Source organism: Dinoponera quadriceps, unplaced genomic scaffold (assembly GCF_001313825.1).
Source record: "Dinoponera quadriceps isolate SergipeBrazil2010 unplaced genomic scaffold, ASM131382v1 scaffold1782, whole genome shotgun sequence".
Taxonomy (NCBI): Eukaryota; Metazoa; Arthropoda; class Insecta; order Hymenoptera; family Formicidae; genus Dinoponera; species Dinoponera quadriceps.
Window position 1 is genome coordinate 1,819,308 of NW_014555947.1, and position 23,288 is coordinate 1,842,595.

Sequence of the window (23,288 nt, forward strand, 5' to 3'; positions counted from 1 at the left end):
AGACAATGAGATTAGAGATCGAATTACTTGTAATAACCCGGTAGCGAGTGAAACATTAACGTGGTCATCCTCAGGCTTCGTTCTCATAGAACCGGAAGAATGAAATAAAGGCACAATTCGCTGGAAAAGCTACGTGCCAATCAGCATCTAGCTTTCCTCGTAAGGATAGTACGAATGGTGATTGGTCGCCTGCAACCTTCGTTTCTTGCTCGCGAGAGCCATCTGTTTCGTGTGGATCGTCAAGTTCCTCTATCCTGTGTGCTGTATGAGCTCTTTCTGCGAAACTCGCGATACAAAATGGTAAGAGTTGCTGTTTATCGTTCGTAATTTGCTCAAACTGTCGCATCCCGCGTTTCGCGTTTTCGATATATCTTCACCGTCGACGTAGCCCGATTTAAGACACATCTGGGAAACGTGAATTTTCCGTAAAATAGGAATACTTTGGAATGGAAAATGCACGTATGCCGCGAAATGGCCATGTGATGTGCCACGCCATGTGGTTATCACCGAAGCGTGTCATGACGAATGCTAACTCGCACGAATCGTAATTCGATTTTTGATGTGAAAATTAATTTCGCGTGTGATTGTCGCGAATCGAATAGGATGAATTATAACCTCACCTCTGCATGCTTGTACATGGCCGGCCATGTTAGATTATTGTAACCTGCATATAAATTATTTCCAGTATTTGTTGTATTGTTTAATACTTACTCTGTCTTGCAGACTTGCAAACGTAGGAATGGTGGACGTGCTAAGCATGGCCGTGGTCATGTCAATCCAGTTCGCTGCACCAATTGTGCGCGATGTGTGCCGAAGGACAAAGCCATTAAGAAGTTTGTCATTCGCAACATCGTCGAGGCTGCTGCTGTGAGAGACATCACGGAGGCCAGCTACTACCAGTCGTACCAGCTGCCCAAGCTGTACGCCAAGCTTCACTACTGCGTCTCGTGTGCTATCCACTCCAAGGTGGTTCGGAATAGGTCCAAGGCTGACCGTCGTATCAGAACACCTCCTGTACGCAACTTCCCAAGGGTATGTGTGAATATGAGTAAATTACATGATCCTTAGGTCGCCGAATACGTTACAAGACTATCAATATTCTCAATTCCTGATCAAAATCTCAAGTTCAATTTTTCTTTAATCACCTTCTCCCAAAAATATATATTGAACGATTGAAGTATTATATAATTGTATCACACACACACACAGATATATAAAATACATGTACAATTTCTCATATAACCAGCATAATAAATTGTTGACATTACTCAATATATGTATCTTTTTATTTTCAGGATCTGCGCCAAGGCCAGCAAAACAGGAAATAATTTTATTATGCAATTTCGATATAAATAAACCTCGATAAAAGTAACGCATTAAAGACTTTTTATTTATGTAATATAAATTACAGAGCACAATGTATTATTGCTTTGTTTCGAGAGAAAAACAATTGATAGCATAGTGTGTAGTCGCTAATCAGAAAAAAAAAGAACTTCCCACAGGATCGTGTCTACATCATGTATACATTTATTGAACATTATTTGCACAGAGACAGAGCACGCGATCTAAATATTTGCTAATATCTTCCTAAATTCGCAACTCGAGGCTTCGCTCTAAAACAGAGCGAAATTTGAGTAAAGTCTGAATCCTGCGCTGATAAAGTACTTACACACTCCATAAAAATATCTGCGTTCAACCAGCAAGAACGATTCTAATAGAATTAGAATGAATTATATAAAATTAATGTACAAGTTGACGAGTAATTCCCGAGTAGATATATTGTACATTGGAAAATCATTTATTTGCCTCCTCCATCGCCTTCTTCAGAGTTTTCTCGAAAATCTTTTTCGAATCGCAGAATCCCTGCTTCGTTTTGCCAAACGAGTTCGGTCCAGCTGACGTTGGCGTCTCGCGGCCGATGTTTCGCATCCTCATCCTCGCTTCGGCCGGCATCTCCTCCGGCTCGTCATCGTCGTCTGCGTTGAACACCGAGGCCACTGTTGGTTTTGGTACTGTCGCTGCTTTCACAATTGGTTTCTGCAGAAAGGAAAACAATTTGATCACAAAAACAGGTTTTAAAGAACAAAGGATTTTATATCTGCATATATATCCAAACAAATCTGTATAAAAATTTCACTCACAGAGGCTGAACCTAGTTTGATTTGTATTCCTTTCTTCTGCTCGCTACCACCGGTCTTTTTCCCAAAGCCGAATGCCAACTTCTGTTTCTTCGCGTCCGGTTGATGATAGTCGACTGATTCACAGCGTTCTTCCGGCCTGAGAGGCGAGCGATCCCTACCATCCCTGTCATCCTCTCTCAAGTCCTCCGCTCTGTAGACACTTGACCCTGACAACGTCAAACACTGGCAAAGTTCAGATCAAGTTAAACAAAGTTGACTTTTTAACCGGAAATCTTTAAGCACCTTATGCTTAACGCTGTGTACATGCCCTACAAATTCAACGGTTAGAGATTAGATGGTACGATACGAATCATGTGACGCAAGGTCATTCAGCCGACTGTACTACGCACAACGTACGCACGGTGTTTTTTCTCGTTGCAGGTATACGCGCGACGGAGAGCTGAAAAATCAAGTTAGATCGGAGAGTTCCAGGTAAGAACGAATGGCGTTTTTCGTGCGAAATTTGTCGCGACTTTCTTCACACGCTTGACGGGTGACGCACTATCGAGAGATACATTTCGGGTAGGAATTAGTTTCTCATTTTTTTTTTCTTTTTATGCGTGAACCTTGAATCTCACGTTTACGATATCTTAGAAAGAGAATTCCGTATCAGGCGAGCCTCTCGCGAGGAGCTTTGAATAAATAATTCTCGCGAATATGCGCGTTCACGTGATCGAGTCGAGACTCAATATTCTTCGGATCAAACGGTAGTGTGAAATAGATAAAATGAACAAAACCTTTTCTATAATCGTCGCCGGGATTCCTTCTGGACATTTTATCGGTATCCTGCGGACGCAGCAACGGAATACGTTGATACTCGAAGTAACCTAAAAATCGTTACTGAAGTTCCGATGCTCCTATTCGCCACTGTTGCCAATCGAAGCGTCGCGTCCTGAAGCAGTTCTGATTGGACAGTTGTCACCGCTGAAAAATTCGTTCCGTCGAAAGCTTTCGTAGGTGGCAGGTATATCGTTAGGTAAGTTCGTTCGTTTGTACCTTCTGCGCTTCCTTTCTTCAATGGCGGAAAAGATTTTGTAACATAAATATACCGAAAATTAGAAAACAGATGCAAGAAGATATAATTACATATACAGATCTGTTCTGTAATGGATATCTTTCTGTAACTAATCCATTCTACTTCGTTTCTTTGTGTTATGCAATAGGTCTGTTTTGCTTTTAATTGCACCTCCAGCACTTTTTGCGTTTGAAACAAGTAGATACGCATTCGGACGTTGCAGAGAGAAATCAAAGTACAAAAGGTGTAGCGTGAGCGGACAAATCTATCGCCGATGAAATGTTCGGAATGCAAATATTACTTTTGAACTAAGATAATATTATACGTTCATTGTTTGTTTTCATATAATTCACGAATTGACAAATTGACTGGAGCAATCATTATTTTCTACAATGTAAGTTTAATGTCTGTCATACTTATTAATTTAGCATACGACTTTGCTTTTAAACTGCGTTAATAATACATGTAATTTGTGTAACAGCATATATGATTTTATATAAATTAACCTTTAACGTCTCCTAATATTAAAAAGGATTACTTAAATTTGCTCGTGAGTTATTAAACAATAGCACTTTTGATTGCTATAATTAGGTTAAGTTCTGTACCTATTGATGTTGCTCCTGCTGTGTTGAGAATAAAGATATCTTGTTTCTATTACTTTTAAATAAATATTCAAAATATGGAATTTACATATTAACACCAATTTATTTTTCTTTACAGCTAAAATGAACACTAGTCTACTGCTGAGATCGATGTATCAAGCAGTTAATTCCACTGTCCCGAGAATTTTAGCCTTACAGCCTGTCCAAAATGTATTGGCTCACAAAATTCATTACATGTGCGACAGGCGGAGGTTAAATCTAACACCGAACAATCCTGATCACAACACGTCTGTTATTTTGCAAACTGTCAATCCTATGTATAATTCTGTATGCGGTCTGAAAACAAAGGGACGATTGTCGCTTCGTTGCAAGGATTGTTTTTTTTTATCAAAAAATGAAAGACTCTATGTAATGTGCAAGACACATCCCAGGCACAAACAAGTGCAGATGAAAAAGAAAGAATATAAAACATGGATTTTAACATGGGCCTCGACAAGCAAAATTCGCGGCTGGTAGTGACATGTGAAGATTAATTATAAATAAAACTACAATAATGTAAGTAACATTAAAACACAAATATTAATGGATGTATGTAACAAATTTAAAAGAAATATAAATACATATTAAAACAAATATAAAGGGAATATTTTGTAATATTCCTGAACATATATTTTATATTTGTGAAATTGATACATATATCAGATCTTATATATTTTTTTATTTTTATCCTCCTGAAATTTGATTATTTTATTTTTGCTGTAGCCTTATATGCTGTTTAATTTCGGTGATAAAAATGTGTACCACCGTTATAGCGAAATTTTACGCAGCGAAAATCATAAAATTTTTAATTTTCATTTCTTTCTTCAATATATACTTCTCGTTTTCTGGTCTGGTAACTTAGATATAATTTTAATCATTAATTTGTTGATGTACATAACAGAAAAATTTTATTATTATCGACAAACTATTATATTATAGCATTCAAGAGAGTCGTAAACCGCAGACTGGTTTAACAAAATTTATATTCCTAAAAGATATTCCTAAAATCTATCTCGGCAATGGAAATGTGAAGGATATGGTCGTTGAATCGTTGGCATTCACTTCGTCCCACTCGTCGTTCGTCTTGATCATAGTCCTATCTTTCCACAAGTCTTCTTGTATGGAAGATATGACACCCATCCAAGCCTACGAATAACAAACTACAATTATCAAAGTTATATACAAATTTACTTAAATTATAATAGACATAGATAGATAGATAGATAGATAGAGAGAGAGAGAGAGAGAGAGAGAGAATGAGTCATGTTGTACCTGTTCACAATGATTCGCCCATAAGTAGATCATTTTGTTATCCACTTTCTTGGATAATTTTTTTGTCCGTCGCAGAAGCCTCATCGCAGCCCCTTTTTGCGATTGAATCATATAATAGTAAGCCCTCAGCAACATATACCTGTAAATAGTGAATTTTTTGTAAAATTCTCTCAACAAAATGAAATAAGGAAGTAAATAATGTATGTATGATCGTCAATTAATTAATTCGCGAACCTGGGAATCGCAAGTTTCACAATTTTTATCATTTTCTCGACACGTTTAAAGGTATCCTTAATTTCCGCCATCGTATTTATCACGCGAGTGCTCTTGCTGGTAACGTCTCGCACTGTGTGACATCATTATCTTTATTACTTTTGGCATAATTAACACTTTTCAATTTAATGGCGTTTCGACGTTTGGAAATTGTATCACGCGGCTGAACACCTGTCGATTTCATTACCGTATAAAATCAAGAGACCCTCGAGTTTCTTCAACGCGGTGATCGTCGTTGCCGCTGTGTGCTCGTCCATCACGCTCTCGATTGTCACGTTCCTGCTGTCCCAAACCCTCGACGCTTCCCATTGTTGCGTCCTGACGCACCTGTCGATAACACACACGCATCGCTACACATATTGAACATTTTAATTACGACAAAGACGCAATAAATTAAATACGAGAATAAATTTCATTTAATGCGAAAAATAAAACAAACATTTAATTCGTAATGATGCAAAATAGCCCCCACCCCATTTTCGAGATCGATCGATGTCCCGATGATATCCCGATAATCACTTATAATTACCACAACCACATGGAGGTGAAATATCGTCTCTCCGCTTCCGGATCTCGCAGGCTGATCATGGTCTCTCCTTCTTGAAGGTAATACCGTTCGCAATTTTGATAAGAGAGAATCGTAAGTCCGGTGTCGAGTTGCACGTCGGCGCATGTTGCATAATACCAAGTGCGGCCTGATTTATCCAGATCACTTTGCGACGCAAATTCTGCGAATTGAATCTACCTTTCAAGTCGATCCGCTTTATATAATTTATCGTATTCGATAAATGTACTCAGGGCTCCGTTTATTCGCGAATCCACTTGTACGAGCGGCGAAAACTCCTCTGACTTAATTGCCTTTTAAAATTTACTCTCAGACTCGATTCCTGTGTGTAATTTCTCGCTCGATGAAGAAGATCTCGCGTAACGATGTTCTTTAATCGCTCAATTTCCTCACCCAATTCCCTCAGCAAGGCCACAACTTCCGAGTGACGGCAGGAGATCATGAGGAGGTGGACTAACGTCGGTAACACAAGCAGTTTAAGAAAAACGGAACCCATGGTCTGCGCCATTCTCGTCGTGATGAAGCCGATCTTGATCGCTTTCTGGATCTCTCCCCTCACCCACCTGGAAAAGAATACGCTCGCGTAAAGCTCGCCAATGGCTTTGAGCTCTTGGAACTCGAGGGAATCCTCCTTCTCCGCGCAGAAACTGAGAGCCTCGTTCTCCAGGTAGGGGACAATTGACCTGCACAGAAATACGTGGTTACGTGAAGTGACGTGAAACGATGTCAAATAAATCATTCAGATGTGAGCAATAATGTTACTCGTGAATTTGTTCATTTAAAAGCATAGCGAAATAATAGAAAGTAATAGAATTTGACATAAGTTGCTTTAAATTTTTGCGAGACAATTGTTGATTATTATTAATAATCAACATTAACCCTGACGGTAACATATTAGGTCTACGAGATGTTTTCTTTCCTTTACCCTTTTTGGTAATAATTGGCAACAAATTTAATAAATGTAAGTAATTGCAAAACAATGTAAAAAAGATTATTTTTATATTTTTTATGGTATAGGCCTGAGAGACCTATAATGTTATTTCAGTGTCAAAATCGCGAGTATTACTGTCAGGATTAATGTCAAATACTATGATATTAATTATTATGTGAGATGAGTAATTAGTAATTCGTTAGTTTAATCGAATCAGGGTAGACTTGTAGCTCTATCAACTGTCACACTTGGTGAATCACTTGGTCTGATAGACGTGTGCGGTAATCATCATGTTGGTGAAGGAGGTGCAGATCGTGAGGAAATCTCTCGACAAGTTCAGCACGGTGTTCAGGCTCCAGGAGGCTGCCAATCGCGCGTGCTTCTTCATTCCTTTCGTCTGTAATTAATATTTTATGGAATTACCGAGTGTAGTCGGTGCCATGTATGCTGTATCATTCCTTAAATTGAAACTTTTTACTATTACAAATTTAGCCTTTAACATATACATATAATATTGAAATTCTGTAGAACTGTTCGCAATCGAACACCGATTCCGCTGATATCGACATCCAAGATTTCACAGCATTCTCACTCTGAAAATTTCGAACATCAGCGCCAAGCAATTGGCCAGCTGTTCGATGTAATTCGCGGTGTCTTGGTCGACAGTGTCGTTTTCCCGGCGTTTTCGGCAGACAAATCTCCATCTGAGCAGTTCGAGCTGAGTAGTCGACTTTAGGTTAATCAGCAAATCGCTCCTCGGGAAACGATAGCCCAGAGTATTCATTGCATCATCCAGCTTCTTCTGCGCTTCCAAGATGATACCACTGTCCAGGTAACACCTACCCTCGAGCGTCTGGATTTTCGCGGTGAGATAAGGCAGGACTATCAGTTCCTCCTTGTCGAACATCTATTCAAGCAGCCGGTTAACTCTGCTTCTCTCGATTTTACCGCCTCCGTTGTCATTTAGTTATCTCTCTTTATACGTTCGTCCACATCTTACATTGTGAAGCAAGTTCTCGGCATCGTTGAGAAGTCTGCGAGCTTGCGGTACGTTGTAACTGGTCAGACATACCTCCGCGAACTCCAAAATCGCCGTCAGGATCAGTTCCTTCTTTCCTAGTAAACGTACGAAGCCGCTGAATATTTGCGACTTCCTTATTTCAACTATTAGAATCTTATTTTTAAGACTATAAATCTTTTAAGCAAAAAAAATCTATTTTTCAAAGCCTTCAAAGTAGTATAACCCCTTAAGTTTAAAATGAATTACCCTGTATATTCTTGCTTATATAATACATAAGAATACGAGTCTCGAATTGATAGTAATTTTTCCGTGCAATTAGGAAGAAACAACGTCGTTTATAAATAACAATAAGTATTACGTGATAAAGTATTTTCATAATAATTTCTGCGTGTAACATTCGTTAGAATCGTGAGGCACGTCGGCTCACCGATTCCGTGGCAGTGCTCCAGTATCTGCGAGTAGATGGTCGTTAATATGATGTGACATCGACAGTTAGCGAAGTCGACGTTGGAGAAGGTCTTCATCGGCTTCCTGCTCGCTTTACGAAAGATGTTAAGACACGTCGCCGCTCTTTCCTCGCTCATCAGTTTGAGATCCTCTGAAACGATATCGCTCGTGCGTTATTCAAAAGTATTTGTTGCTTCAACGATTCGCTGATCCACGCGTACTCAAGTAAGCAGTGTGCTTCTCTTCCTGCTCGAGGACGGAGTCCGTTTCGCCGAATCGCGTTTCTAAAAGGTGACTGACGGTCGGCTTCCTCTTCTTGATTTCTGGCGTGGTCGTCTTGCCCAATAATTTAGTGAATTGCAGTTCGCCGCACGTCAGGCATCGTCGGGTGTGTTGCCGGAGGTACTTCAGCGCCTTGCTGTGCAATTCCATCTTCTGATGTTCCGTCAACAGTCTTCTCGCGCGGAAGCAACACCGTCGACGTTTGTATTAAGCACACTTCAAGCGGGAATTTAACACAACGCCTCGATAGAATTTTTCATATAATCCGCAATTTGGAGACGAAATTTTACCTGTAGGTGGTTTCGCGGAACATCGATATCTTGAAGCGCATCAGGCCGCAAGACGCGTACGGCGGCAGATCGGCGAGTTCGTCTAGGCGAGAATTTTCATTACGGAAACTTTCAACGTGCTGATAGCCGCGCAAAATTCACGTATGAGTCCCAGAAGGCTCAAATTCTCCGTGTGTTAGGTTAACGATATTTTGTGCTTTTCTATTCGATATTTTACTGCATATTTAAAGATTTCATAACTCGGAATATTTAGTAAAATGGTTTGTAATCAAACAAGAAAACTGCCGCCTACAAATGGAGGATGCAGCGCTCAATGTGTTAATCGCATTCGCGTCAGAAGTGCATGAAGAAAAATAATTCGGAGGAACAACAAATTTTATGCTGTCGTGGCACATAAAGAAATATACAGAGTGTCTCTTGAGTACTATACAATCTAAAGAAACATCCAAGAAAAATTATTCAATGATGTAGACACTATTTTCAAATCTCCCGATGACGCTGACGGTTTAATATCACGTTCGGCTCTTAATCAATGCGTACCCGATATCTTGAGGCCTATACATTCGCACTTAACTTCTCTCTCGACGTGGACGTTCCTTATTTTTCTGTGAAATATCAGCATCCTGGAACTCGCAGTGAAGTCGCCCACTCCGCATCCGAGAATTCGAATTTCGAAGAGTTTCCGAACGGCTGCGACGATCACGGAAGACAGTATTTAGAAAAATCTAAAGACCTTTTTTTAACCTTTTTCCTCCAATCACATTCACGAATATTAATTGTATTCTTTCACAAATAAATATTCACTCACAAAGTCCTATCTCCTTCACAGATATTTCCTCCATCAAGCTCTGCAGCATTCTTCTGTTGACGTTCTCCCCCAACACCGACGCGCATTTCAGCAACAGTTGATCCAGGGGAGTTAACGAGTCGAAGAGCTTCAAGATCATCACTGCGACACGAGATGGTAATAATGATAATGCGTACAGCCGATAAAATGGACGATTGAACGGAGACGCGCGAAGACAATTTGAATTCCTTACCATCCATTGTTACTTCGGTCGATCCGTTTTCTGGAGCGAGATCCCTTGTGAACTTGCAAACAGCGATTGTCGCGTTGTCATTAATCGGTGCAGCCGTTGGTTTCGGCAATAGTACCACGTTATCCTGGGAAAACAAGGGACGTCAACTGTTAGTCGCACGAAACAGTTGCAGAATAGATTCCTACTTGAAAACTCGTCTTGTACATCTTCCACTTGTCCGTGCGCTCGTCTTCGTTATCCTCGACGTCCATATGAACGTCGTCCTCCGCTACAAATCTGAATAGTATTACTGAGTTTTACTGAATGTTCCATTATCGAACTAAATTTTAATTTCCAATATCTAGAGAGTGGAAGGAACAAATATATCAAACAAGTTTAGAATGAAAAGCGGACCTCTTCAGCATAGTGACAGGTGGAAGCACGTAGCCCATCATTTCCGCTTGCGTTTTGAGGATATTCACTATCGTGAGGTCGCCGGATTGCACGAGGCTCACCAGAAAGCTTTCTATCCACCCCGGATTGCCGTGACTTTTTTCTTGTATCAGTCTAGCGAGGCAAGACACACGAATCAGCTGATGGTTCTCTCGTTATTCGCCTATAAAATGTTTCTTTTAACTAACTTCTCAAGTTCCACGGGAATTGCGCGAACGTTCAGAATCTGACACGCGAGGGCTGCGTGGTACCACTTGTCTATGTGTCTCAATTCGATGACCTGTTGACGAAAAACAAGTCTTCTATGTTTGCGGATATATCATTTACGAAATAAGATGGTTCTCAGTCGGACAAGGAAACCGTTTAGATAATTTTAAGAAAAATAAAAAGAAGCATTCTTTAATGATTTAACTGTTCGGCTATTTGATTATTCAACTACTATTTTATCTTTGACTATTTGTCTATTTGACTACTTAGTTATTTAACACTTTCAACGCTACTTATTTGTCTTTCGAAGATCTTCGTAGAGAAAGCGTCGAAAGCATTAACTATTTAATTCGCTCAATGTCATACCTGGGCCCTTTCCATAACGGCTGGATGCAGCTCATACTCCTCGATCTTGCGTCCGACGCCCAGGACGAAGAACACCGCGTCCTGCTTCATCATCGTGCGGAATAACAGCACGGAATCCTCGTCGCCGCATTCAGCATCGTCGATGATTATCACCCACAGCTTCTCGAAGCAGCCTTTCGTCAGTTTCAGCAGAAACTTACGCAGCACCTTGTACTTCAACATTTCGGGCAGCTCTTTGTAGCGCTCGCTTATCGTGAAATGAACGTTGAAAGGCTCATTGAGGGCGCAGAGGAACTCCGGCTGACGTATGCGGCCCAGTCGAGAGATCAGCTTGTCTTCGCGCTCCTTCGGCGTGGTGGCGACGTTGAAGCCCAACGGCATTGAGAAGATCAGTTGGAGCAGACTGTACGGAATCTGCGCGAAAAGAGAGATAATTTCACCCCATCACCTACTCTAGAAGTTTCTTGGAGTGACATTTCACTCGGAAAGTGGAGTGGCAGTGGTGTCATTTGAATTCGAGAGCTTTTAATTCCTATTGCGTGAATTTTTTGCTCTGAACGAATATTTTCCCTTGAAATTGAAGAGTGAATCCGATATAATCCACCGTCATAGGAACAAGTTCGCTCCAATCTATTGAAACATTCATTCTCGTATGGTGTCAAAATCCGCTTTAGCTTCAGTGAAACATTCGCTCTTACGATTCCGAATGGCAGCATTTTCATACGAAAAAAAAAAAATTACTATAAATTCAAGACTTTTATAAAAAAAAGTCTTATATAGTTCTATAAAAAATATTATGTTCCTGTTATATAAAGATAATTTTTATAAATTAAAAGGAAAAATATATTGAATATAGAAAGAACGATCTCTTCAAGCTGATATAATTCTTAGATTGAAGATATCGTTCTTTCTATCTAATATTTTTTTCTTTCAATTTATGAAAATTATTTTTGATATATATATATTAACGAGCTATAAAATTTCTTCAAATAAGAGCAAGATTTGCTCTTACTGCCACGAAGGCACGTTAACCTTAGCGTCATTCATGACCAAGGAGATGTAATTGCACGTTACACCCGGAGGAATATTCTGCGCGATTTCGTCCAGCAATCTTGTCTTGCCGATTCTATACTCGCCCCTGAAAATTTCGTTTACGTTGAGCCTTCTCGACATTTGATCGTGATAATCGCTCACTTTATGATCAGCATGTTGTACTTGGGCCTCGAATGCAGCGTCGCTTCCTCTGCGGTCGAGTGTTCTAATAGGTCCGTCAGAATTCGCTGGAAAATCCTGATTTCCATTTCTCGTCCGAGTAAAGGATACTTGCTCCATATCAGCTCAAGCTTTTCGTGTCTGCGCTTGTCGAATTCGAATGTATGAAATGAGAGGTAACGTTTTCAAACGATATTAATGTTAAACTTCTGCAAATTACTTTGCTAGTTCCCGAAACTCATAGACAGGACCGACGTTCGTGATCCCTTTCAGGTATCGCTGTTCTTGAAGTATAAAATGCCTCGCTTCGAGGTGAGAATGCAGGAAACTTTCGCGATCGCATATCACCTTGACAACGGAAATAATCGCATCATTTGCAGTCGTATAGAAAGCAATTGTTTATCCTATTTAAATAAGAGTTTAGATTTAAGTAAATGTTAGTATCCACCAAGTAAATATTTATTTTTTAGATTCTTTTCTTAGTCTATATTAAATAGTTTAAATAAAAACTGATAAAAATAAGATAAGAATAATCTTGAAATACTTGATTGTTTATAAAAAAATATACTCGAAATAAATGGAAAATTAAGTGGAAAATCCATAATAATCTCCTTATCTTTTCAAATCACCTTGTTGTTGTACGCGCACATCAAACGCGCCGCCTTGTTCACCGAAATGCCGATCACGGTGTATTCTCTTCGCAAGATGTGGCCGACCACGCCGCAATATGTAATCCCGGTGGTGACGGCGATCGTCACGGATTTGACGTGTTCCATTTCCAAGAGATCCTGTCGCACCTTACTGGCGCATCTTAGACCGATCTGCGATTCTAACTCCTGCTTGTCGCCACGCAGGCCGAACACGCAGAGGAATACCAGGTCTTTGTCGAAGAGCGACGTCTTGTTTACGCATCCCCGCATCTCGTCGACTCTCCTTAACGCATTTCGGAGATGTTAACGCAAGAAAAATAGGTCGCGTGATTTCTCTCGGAATATGCAGCAACTATTATCAGCATAGCTCGTTTTTTTATGCAATTAAAAGAGAGAAATATCTCAAGATCGGTCCTTTATGCACGAAGAAAAATAATTTAGTAGCAAATGAATGAACATACACGGTGTTTCTTAAGTGCTGTCTGATATTTTGGAAGTTAATTTCTGAGATCATTTTATGGAGAGAAATTTGCACAAACATATTCATCTCTTCATAAAATACCTCGAAAGTCAATTCCTAATTTACCTAACAGTGTTTAAGAAACATTCATCTATTTATTTACTACGACAGCATAAAACTTGCTGTCCATCTGAATGATTTATCCTCGCATATATTAACGATAATTGTTCTCACCCGCACACCAATAAGTAAGACACGTTGACGAGCGAGATCAACTTCTTCATCTCGATGTCTGCCGTGATGACGTTGATGAAGAGGATTACCACTTGCCGCATCTCCGTGAGGTGCTCCATCGGCTCGTCCATCTCCACGGATCGTATTACCGGCCTGAGCATGTAGCTCTTCAGCGAGTCCTTCAGCTGCATCTTAGCTGCTTTTACGACCTTGGGTCTCACTGCACGATTGCACCATGTTGTTATGTTGTTAACACATTGATACACTGCCAAACTCTTATATCTTATGACGTAATTATGTACAGAGAAAAAGGTTTCTTTGGATTTAGTATTTCTATTTATTTAATAAAAATTTGTGTCATAGAAGCAACATATACTTACGAAATATTATTTGTTTGAGTAAAAATTTTATTGTCTCATTCAAGAAAACTCTATTATTTAACAGAAAGAACACTATTATTTAAAATAATATCTTTTAATCAAATAAAATATTATTTGGTTACAAAAAACATGTAAAATGAAACAAGTAATTTCTTTATAAGAAAATTATCTTTCGTTTCAAACAACTTTTTTATTTAAGATAAAGATACATATTCATTGAAAAGTCTAACAATCGTAGTTATTAATCGAAATATTAGTTTCTTTAGATTATGTCAATGATGAAATTTGTTTGGATGTAAACAAATTTATTAGATTTGAAGAAATCTTTTTCTCAGTATGCAAAAGAAACTCAGTTTGTTTACGTAGACGTGAAAAGAAGAATGATCGTTGTCACGCATGTGTGGCGCTGATAATGTAAATTGTTAACGCAGCGTGTTAACTCGTAACTGCCGTGCGAAAGGAACATTCTGTTCCACATACGCCATTTACGAGTTTACCAAGTGGCGCTTTCCTTTTCACACGTTGCAACTCACGACTGTAATCGACTTGCTTGAGCGTCTGAATTTTCAGAGTGTCACCCGTCAAGTTCATTAAGACCGCCTCAGCCTCCGTGCTCGGCATGTCGTCATCGGACAATGTCGAGTTGCTCGCGCTTCTGTCGTCGTCCAACCATTCGGTATCCTTCTTATCTGACAATCCCATTTTTACAATCGTTAGATCTCAGTGTGGTTGACGATTGGCGCTTTCTTCGGGAGAAAATAAAACAATCTTTTCTTCAAGTTTAACGTCAGGAAAAAAGCAACCTTCCCCAAAAAACAATAAAATTGCGCAAAGTGCGTGAATATTAATACAAATAGACAAGAAGAAAGATTGCGCACGAGCGAACATTCGCACAAATTAAATTTCCTATCGAGAGTCCCGGCGACTCGTGCAAACAAATGACAATGGTTTTACATTCCATGGAACGATACGACACGTAAGAAGAAAAATAGTTTATCGAAAACAAATGGCCGGAAGATCTCCATAGCAGACAAAGTTTATCATTTTACGATTAATTTGTCAGGCTCATCTTTTTTTCAAAACTCGGGGAATCTGAAAATCTTGCTGACCAGTATACGCGCTATTTCCCACTGTACAATTCATATAATTATGTAAGAATCCTTTTAGTTCTTCTTTTTCGAGTTAAAACTTCACTTCGCAGAATTTAAAATTCATTGTTCTTTACTTCTAGCATTGTCGTTGATATCCGGTGTCCTGGATTGGTACCACATCGCCGAACAAGCTATGATTAATGTATGCACGCCGTCTGGCAACTTTTCGTGAACGTACTCGTTGGGATTCGCCCATTGCCAGCTGCTGGGTGCCACGATAATATCTCCACCCCTGAAAGAAGAAGCAATTTTGACAATTCGGTGTTCTCTATCACTTACCTATTAAAATATCATTCGACTCGGTGAATTTAATTAAAAGAAAATAAATATTATCTCGTATAAACAACTAGAAGGAAAAAACACAGATGAAGCACTCTTATATACCGACACAGTCCTTCGGCTAATTTTACATCCCACACGGGTTGCCCGGTGATGAGAAAGTAGGACATCGTATTTGGATCACCGATAGACGTAAAATACGTCTTCCCGGAGGCGATTGCCAGTTTCACTGTCAACGATATTGGTGCTTACGACATGTTTGTGTTATTATCATTATTATTATAATTATTAATAACCCTTTGTGATCGCGGAATTCGTGATATCTCCGGCTAAGCTGTTCAGTCGTTTGCATACGCCTATGCAGAATATCAAACAATTTCTGCAAGAAACATTCAATTTAATATTGTCAACGACTATAAACAACTATTATAGCATAATATGCGCGACGGAAAATCAAACAATTTCCTTATGTGACACTTCCTTCGAAAGCTTTATCAACTGCTCCAAAATAATTTTGACCAGCGGGAGATGCATTGCTAAGCGGCTGCCGCAAAGGGTAAACAAAATAACAGCTTAAATTGATAAGGAAAAATAATGATTATTATAACACGCGTCTACACCTCGCAGAGTCACGCCGACGTCGGTGTCGTAGGTCCCGAAATGCTGCTGTATGACACACGCGGTCTGCATCGCCTCGATCGCGATGTCGCGCATCACCATACCCTCGTAGAGCTTCCACATGACTATGAAAGCGTCGCCGGAAAATTTGACCACGTCGCCGTTGTGCGAGAGTATCTCTTGCACCATGGCGCCGATATAGCTGTTCAGAGTTTCCGTCAGCTTAGATGGACCGCCTTTGCCGGCCTTCGTGTATTTCTCAGTGAGATCTGTGAAGCCTGTGATGTAACAATAACTGATTATCAATAACAATTCCAATAACAATTCTACCCAACAACTTGCGCGAAGGAAAGCATCTTACGCAAAAGTAGGCGAGAGCCTCTCCTTTGCGAGCGAAACAATGAAATTTAAATTCAAATTCAATAAACTGGGACGAATAAAGTCTATTATTATTATTATTATTATTATTATTATTAAGTTATTTCTCTCTGAGTGTTATCGTGTCGTTCCTTTTTGATAACATTAGTATCTATAGAAAGAATTAAAGAATTAAACGAAACTTAAAGAATGGATAAAAAATTGATAGAACTTTAAATTGAAAGTTAAGTAAATGAATTGAAAAATTAAACTATTTAACCTGAAACATCACCGAGCATCAACGTGGTGTGGTATGCTCTCGTATTGTAATCGTTATAATAATCAAGGATTTCGTCGGGGCACATAGAGGCGTATATCTTCGTGTGTTGTTCCAATCGGATACTCGAAGCACGCCTGGAGCTTACATCAACTATGGACATATAAATACACGATCGCATCGTGAATTAAATTAAGTAACGAATTAAATAACTATTAGATCTTGAATCATTTGACATATTGAATCATAAACATTCAAATATTCTATATAATTTACATGTATTTCAATGCTCCGCGCCACGGGAGTGATTACTTAACGATCTTCATGATAGCTAGGTTACATCAAACCAGATTTTCGCGAGTCGATCAACCCACCTTCCGTCATTGTAGCACTCCTGTCTCTTGATCCATTCTCTATGACAATTTTTTTCTTCATATCTGTAAATCTGTATTTCTAATATCAACGCACACGTCTGCAGTTACGTGAAAGAGTAGCAATTGGAAAATTATTAACAGGCGATTCAATCCTATGTACTCGCGTTAAAATAAAAGAAACGTCGTCTTCAAATGCATGGTCCGAAAGCAAATTTCAGGATGCTAAATTGCGATCAATTTTGTCATTTATCCATATATAAACATATAATTTCAATTTCGAAATATTTCGAGACCGTGTCGAAACATCTAAGCTAATCTTTTTCAAAATATAGATCATTTAATGACAGAATCAGTTATGAGAAATAATTATCATGCTGAAGATGAATTTATTTCATGAACAAATAATGTAAGGAAATTACTGAAATTACTGGAATTATATGACGATCAAATACAAGGTACTCGGTCGATCTTTCAGTCCGCGGTACTTGCCATTAAGATTCGTCCTTGCTAATGATGTTACGGGAGAAGCGTTAACTCCTTTGTATCGCGAACATACAAACGGATCTTCCCTACAAATAAAGTCTGGGAAATTCAGAAGGACGATCGATTTGTACTTGTTAGGAAATGACTCACGTATACCTCTTTCCTTCGTAAGATGTTTATTTAATCCAATATCCGATAGCGCTTGCAGAAGGGAACGATCAGCGTGTCAACAATAAATACACTCGTCGGACAATAGACAATATGTGTTTATTTAATAGTCTCGCTATATAGATACTTATATGACTTGTCGCTCTAACAGATCGCTGCCTACAACGTGACGGCCGAATTTTATTGTGCCTGGCCCTACTAGTCTTTATTGTGCTTGAATCTATGATGGGTCGACGTCTCTCTCACCTCTGGTTTACATAATTACTCGGTAAATCTCACTTCGCCTTACGCACCGTCGACTGTCAACTAACGTTCGGCTCGTACTCGCTGTGTCGCGAGACATCGCGTTACACGATCGGCTCACGTGGCCGGGGTGATCCGTTGCTTCGTGGTCGTCGACGAATCGCCATGTATTATCATCGGAAAATTCAACGAACATATAATATTTCTGCTTTCTCTTTTTTTCGACGCTTCTCTCCCTCTCCCCCTCTCTCTCAACATTCTCTACATTCGTCGCAAAAATAAAATTAATATCTTCTGTCGTCTCGGTTGCTTCTCCCTCCTCCTCTTTTTCTCTCTCTTTCTGTGTCTCTATGTATATAATATATATATTTATATATATTTATATATATAATATATATATATATATATATAATTCTAATTTATATTTAAATCTATTTTCTTTTAAGTACAGAGATGGAAACACTTAATAAATATACAAATATAACTTTTAAATCTATATTTAAAAATTTTCCCTTCCCCCGTATATATCTTAAATATATACCATCACTAAAATTTCCAAGGCGTGAAACAATTTAATAGACACTCAGCGATCTTTAAACATCAAATGTGTGTCGCGTGACGCGACAGTCCTATTAATCGGCAAACGCAAGAGGGATTGTGCCCTGCGGGAATCTATTAACAACGAGACGGACCAGGCAGCGATCGCACACAGGCGTAATCGTCGATTATCAAAAGGAAGACAACCGTTTAATAGTAACATCGATAAATCCTCTTCTACGCAACACGATATGCAATAACAAAACGGGCCTGGCGCGCTGTAAGTCGTTATTGTTTAACAGATACTATGTACACACACGCATGTATGCTATACGTCCATACTAAAAACGTCCCGGATGTGAAAGTATCGCCCGCCGTGTGATCGCCGTGTGATCGTCTGTGCGCTGCACTATCGAGTGTTCGACAGGATATCTTCCCCTATGAAGCATACGAACTCTTCTCCCTTTCCTCTCTCTTTTCCTCTTTTCCTTTCTTTCTTTCTTTTCAGGCGATCGTCTTGCCATCGCAGAAACGGATCGTCGCAGCGAATCTCGCCCCGAATTTTCGTAAAACCTCGCGCCTCGCTGATCGTCAGGAACGCACGAGTGAGCTCGAACGAAATCGTCCGCGACGTCTGCCACCGTGAATTCACCCCGTCGTTCCACCCTGTCCCTTCGACGCGTTCACCTCCCTTCTTCATCCCGTAATGAGCGTCGTACGTTCGCTCGTGAGACTGTATTCTCGTTCTTCGAAATCTTACGTAGATGAGTTTATCGAGAGAATTTAGAACTTCTTTTCCCGCCGAATGTTGCTCGAAAATTCCCGATGACGGTGTCAATTGTATGTAATTTTAGAGCGGGTTGCAATGTTCGTTCATTCATTCACCGCGATCACAACAAGAGAGCGCGACACGTGAGGACGACGGTGTAATTCCACGTGCGAAACGGTATAAGCGAGAAGTTTTCAGACAGAAGACGAGAACGCGCGCAAGCGCCTCAGCCTTCGTACGTCTCCGCTTACATCTCTTCCTCCCTTCCTCTCTTTTCTTCTTTTTCTTCTTCTTCCATTTTTTTTGTTCTTTTTGCTTTTTACGACAAACGTGACTCGTTATATAATGGCACACAGCATGGCAGTTGCAACAATGTACTTCAATAAACTGTTATTTTTTAATTAGCTTATCCCTTAAAACTTACTTCGATTAATCTTATCCTAGCTTCGTCGCACTTTTCATCAACCAGCCGCTCCCGACTTGCTTATGTAATCGTCGACTTCCGCCTTGTCGCCGCCGGAAATCGCCGGAGAGCGCGTCCGACCGTCGAGCACGAGGAAGAAAATTATTCGAGGGAGATGAATGCGCGGCGGCAGCTCCGGCGATTTCCGGCGGAATCGGCGCGGAACACTCGCTCGAGATGCATGCGACACTTAATTAATCAAGCGTCGCGAGGACTAGGCGAAACACGACCTATCTCGTTCGCATTCTCACTCGATCACCTACTCATTCATTCGCTCACTCATTCATACACTCATTCGTCGCTCATTTATGCCTACACATATACATACACACACGCAGATACATACACTCTCTCTCTTCCTCTCTCTCTCTCTCTCTCTCACTCATTCATTCATTTTCTCATTACTTGCTCAAACTTCCGACTAATACACCCGTTGTCATATTGTTATCATTCGTTTAAATATATACACGGGATCGAGACTTGTATCGCGTTATTTCGGAGATTAACGATAAACGTTACACAATAATGTAATCGGAGCGTCTCCTCATTCTCTTTTTAAGCCCCTCGTTAAGCTTGTTATCGATCGTTTACTTAGCGATAAAATACGTAGAAATTGGATAATAGAAAAAGAGCGGGTGGACCACGTCGTACCGGTGTCGGTCCTCATTGGATGCGTATCGACTTCTCCCTCGGCGACGAGATTTCACCTCGGATGCAAACACGTTAGCAGCGTGACGCGTGAGGAAAATCGACCGTAAGTAAAATCCAGTATAACGATTCAGACATGCCGGTGTCTGTCTTGCTTGATTTCCTCGAAGGATTAAAATGCTTCTCGCGGTTCCTACCTTTGTTCTTGATTCGTTGTGCAATCTTGTTATTATTCGTTAAATAGCAAATAGAATATCTTCCGAAACATTGTTTCGATTTTTTTATCGTGTTTTCCTCTTGTATCGAGACAGCATCTAACAAGGTTTGCTGTAACGCCGGTACGACTTCCCTTATAGTATTCACGTAAAAAGTATGTTTTTAGTATTTTCTTATCATGGACACACTTAACAGTCGATTTGAAAAATAATGTTAAGACTGTTTTTCTCTTTTATCCATTCTCTCTCTCTCTCTTTCTCCCTCTCTCTCTCTCTCTCTCTCTCTCTCACATTCTCTCCGTTTCGTTCCTTTTCTCTCACGCAACCTAACACTCTCGTCACGCTCTCCGCAGTTTCGCCTTAGGATCACTTGAGTGCCCTATAAATTATAAGAATCGAGGGGAGGATCTCGATAATCGTCGATAACTCGCCGGCGAAAAGTCTATCGTGATTTGCGCGATTAAATAAGCCTTGCGTCTTGTCTTGAGTGACACCGTTGGAGAACGCGGACTTTAGGCGTTTCAAAGAACCCGACATACTTGTGTGTATGAACTATCGCGGGAACGAGCGTAACTTTGACGAAATTGGGTATCGACCGTTTAAATGCGATAATTCTAAGAATGGAGCGCGCATGTGTTTTATTTACAAACGTAATTACAATTGTTGTCGATGCAGGGTGAGGTGGGGGAGGGTGGAGATGCCGTTTAATCAACAAACGAATGTGCCTGAATCATTAGACGAAGGTTAAGCGACGGTTAATTACCGAGTAGAGTTTCGGTCTAGAGTGTAACAAGTGCTTTGTTTACGGCTACCGTTTACTATAACTCTAATGACTTAGGCGCGATCTGTCGCGAAATCCAATCGCGTCCTCCTCCCCCTCGTTCGTTCTCTTAATCCCGAACTGCTCTCCCCCTCTCTCTCTCTCTCTCTCTTTCTCTCACTCTCTCCCGACGCGAACGACAAATTCTACGACATCGATTGTATCGAAAGAATCTCGTGTGGAGTGATCGGATAATATCGTTACTATGATAATATTTAAGTTAGTAGAATCTAATATATCAACAAGAAATTCGATCTGATACTTTGTCTCTCTCGGTTAGTTTGTCTCTCATGTCACTCCCCCGTTCGTCCACGCATTCCTCGCGTTCCTTTTCCCACGAAACGGAAACTCCTGCAAAATTTAGAATATTATCGAGTTACACGATGTGTATATATATATATATATATATATTAAAGAGTCAACATCGAACGGTTAAACTTCCCGATATTTACAACCCCCTCCCCCAATGAAGATTATAAGTAGGACTCGAGAGAATTTAAAGATATGTTGACATGCCATTGTCGTAAAGCGAAACAATTAATCCGGACAGGTTCAGTTAGCGGACCACTATCAACAATTAAGAAATTCTACATTGAAAAAATAACGTCGTCAGACTTTGAAAATTGGAGATTGATCTCTGAACGAGCAGACAAGACGTACCTTACACAGCATTCACGCATCAAACACCGCCCTTAACAACTGTGTCAATTAACAATAATATTATTTTTTTCTGCTTAGCTATATATGATGTAACACGATGATATAGGCTTGATATGACAGTGGCACACATTAACTAGTTATTTTTTCCCCTCCTGCTTCTTTCCGTTCCTCTTCACCTCGCCTTCGATCTCACGAATCGATCGACGTGAGAGAGACATCTGATTGTGTTATATCTTTTCAAAATGAAAAAAGCATTTTCGGTCCCAATACATCTCTTTCGGTTTAAATGCATTTTTCTTGATGTGGTTTGGAATTAATCAAAAACAAATTCTCCCATTAGACATCGGCTGAGTCCAAAATTACATCGAAAAAAAAAAAAAACTATTGAAATTATATTAACTATGCGTACTAGGAAACTAAGCGTACGATTGCCTTTGCAAAAATTTGGGAAAGAGAATTACAGAGTCGGAAATGCAAAACGAAAATACTTTAATCATTCGCTAATAAATAACTGTTCCTGCTAATAAATAACTCGTTAATAAATAACTGTCGTCTAGCGTCTCTGCGAAAGAGAGAAGGAAATTTTGCGAATTTCTACGAAAAATGAGATAAACACGTTGATTGTTTCGAGATAAGAAGAGTAGAGCCGGAAGATCGTTTTCATTCGGACAAATTTAAATGTAACTAGATTCAAGTGGACACGCGAGTCTCGTTCCGACGATATTAATTGAGGAAATCTCGCATGCACGTGCATCAATCTGATACTTGAGACCAAAGGTCAGAGATGTGAGAGGAGATTGCTTCAACCGCGCGGGTGCGGATCGGCGACGCTTCGCTGCGATAGATACGCCGTGCGCGACACGCACTTTGATTCCAGCTTATATGTATATATATTTATATATACATGTGTGTGTGTATGTATAGTTGTCTCCTAACGTTTAAATATACTAGGGTCAGGTTTGCTAGCTCTCTCTGTTGATTCAAGCGGTTCGAGCGTTTCGCGAAGAGACGCGGGAGTAGCAAATGAAACGGGCAAATCGGTCAACCGGCAACGAGAGAAGCGCTTTTGTGAACCTGCGAGGGCGACTATGTCATCAGGTATTAACGATAAAATTTCTCACACTTTCAACATTTTGCAATTAACTCATCGCAGTGGCAGTCGCGACGGCATACCGGTGGCGGGCGGGTGAGCGAGCGAGCGAGCGATCGAACGATCGAAGAACGTGCGGCCTCTCTCCTTCCCTCCGCGATTTTCTCTCCGGCATTTCCTTTCGCATTTTCGCGATTCATCGTCGCGCTGCAGATTTCGCGAGAGGAGTCGATCGGGT

General features: G+C 40.1%; 4 protein-coding genes across 8 annotated transcripts in view; 1 reads left to right on the plus strand and 3 right to left on the minus strand.

Annotated features, from left to right (window-relative positions):
- The first annotated feature begins 159 nt into the window (after positions 1 to 159).
- LOC106746110 (40S ribosomal protein S26) lies at positions 160 to 1,376 on the plus strand. Its single transcript, XM_014622331.1, has 3 exons — positions 160 to 300; positions 724 to 1,032; positions 1,296 to 1,376. The coding sequence occupies exons 1-3, from the start codon at positions 175 to 177 to the stop codon at positions 1,326 to 1,328; spliced, it is 468 nt and encodes a 155-aa protein (XP_014477817.1). The 5' UTR covers positions 160 to 174; the 3' UTR covers positions 1,329 to 1,376.
- Positions 1,377 to 1,504: 128 nt separating this feature from the next.
- On the minus strand, positions 1,505 to 3,042 carry LOC106746109 (PEST proteolytic signal-containing nuclear protein-like). Its single transcript, XM_014622329.1, has 3 exons — positions 2,918 to 3,042; positions 2,142 to 2,347; positions 1,505 to 2,037 (listed from the first exon to the last, which is right to left on the minus strand). Exons 1-3 carry the CDS (start codon positions 2,952 to 2,954, stop codon positions 1,795 to 1,797), a joined length of 486 nt encoding a protein of 161 aa, XP_014477815.1. The 5' UTR covers positions 2,955 to 3,042; the 3' UTR covers positions 1,505 to 1,794.
- Positions 3,043 to 4,778: 1,736 nt separating this feature from the next.
- On the minus strand, positions 4,779 to 15,443 carry LOC106745990 (adenylate cyclase type 10-like). The gene is given in 27 exon segments (XM_014622079.1): positions 4,779 to 4,982; positions 5,109 to 5,247; positions 5,343 to 5,454; positions 5,569 to 5,708; positions 5,911 to 6,109; positions 6,340 to 6,629; positions 7,138 to 7,274; positions 7,470 to 7,784; positions 7,878 to 7,993; positions 8,326 to 8,496; positions 8,561 to 8,799; positions 8,918 to 8,999; positions 9,458 to 9,607; positions 9,726 to 9,866; positions 9,958 to 10,081; positions 10,143 to 10,233; positions 10,351 to 10,503; positions 10,578 to 10,669; positions 10,963 to 11,413; positions 11,981 to 12,100; positions 12,157 to 12,315; positions 12,395 to 12,522; positions 12,804 to 13,107; positions 13,519 to 13,738; positions 14,432 to 14,587; positions 15,124 to 15,281; positions 15,434 to 15,443. Coding segments are annotated over 26 exon segments (4,479 nt in total). The 5' UTR covers positions 15,170 to 15,281; positions 15,434 to 15,443.
- Positions 15,444 to 18,874: 3,431 nt separating this feature from the next.
- LOC106746026 (ELKS/Rab6-interacting/CAST family member 1) overlaps positions 18,875 to 23,288 on the minus strand; it is a 97,564-nt gene continuing 93,150 nt past the window's right edge. For all 5 annotated transcript variants that reach the window (XM_014622127.1, XM_014622126.1, XM_014622124.1 and 2 more), the window contains one exon: positions 18,875 to 21,651. In XM_014622127.1, coding sequence (XP_014477613.1) covers positions 21,589 to 21,651 — 63 coding nt within the window. In that variant the 3' untranslated portion in view covers positions 18,875 to 21,588. The remainder of the gene's footprint in view (positions 21,652 to 23,288) is intronic.

Excerpts from the sequence above, each read along its gene's own strand:
- LOC106746110 (XM_014622331.1), top strand. The coding sequence starts at position 175 with ATGGTGATTGGTCGCCTGCAACCTTCGTTTCTTGCTCGCGAGAGCCAT. Across the intron at positions 301-723 it reads GAAACTCGCGATACAAAATG|ACTTGCAAACGTAGGAATGG; the intron begins GTAAGAGTTGCT and ends TCTGTCTTGCAG. Across the intron at positions 1,033-1,295 it reads CTGTACGCAACTTCCCAAGG|GATCTGCGCCAAGGCCAGCA; the intron begins GTATGTGTGAAT and ends TTTTATTTTCAG.
- LOC106746109 (XM_014622329.1), bottom strand. The coding sequence starts at position 2,954 with ATGTCCAGAAGGAATCCCGGCGACGATTATAGAAAAG. Across the intron at positions 2,348-2,917 it reads CGGCGACGATTATAGAAAAG|GGTCAAGTGTCTACAGAGCG; the intron begins GTTTTGTTCATT and ends TGACGTTGTCAG. Across the intron at positions 2,038-2,141 it reads TCAAACTAGGTTCAGCCTCT|AAACCAATTGTGAAAGCAGC; the intron begins GTGAGTGAAATT and ends TCCTTTCTGCAG.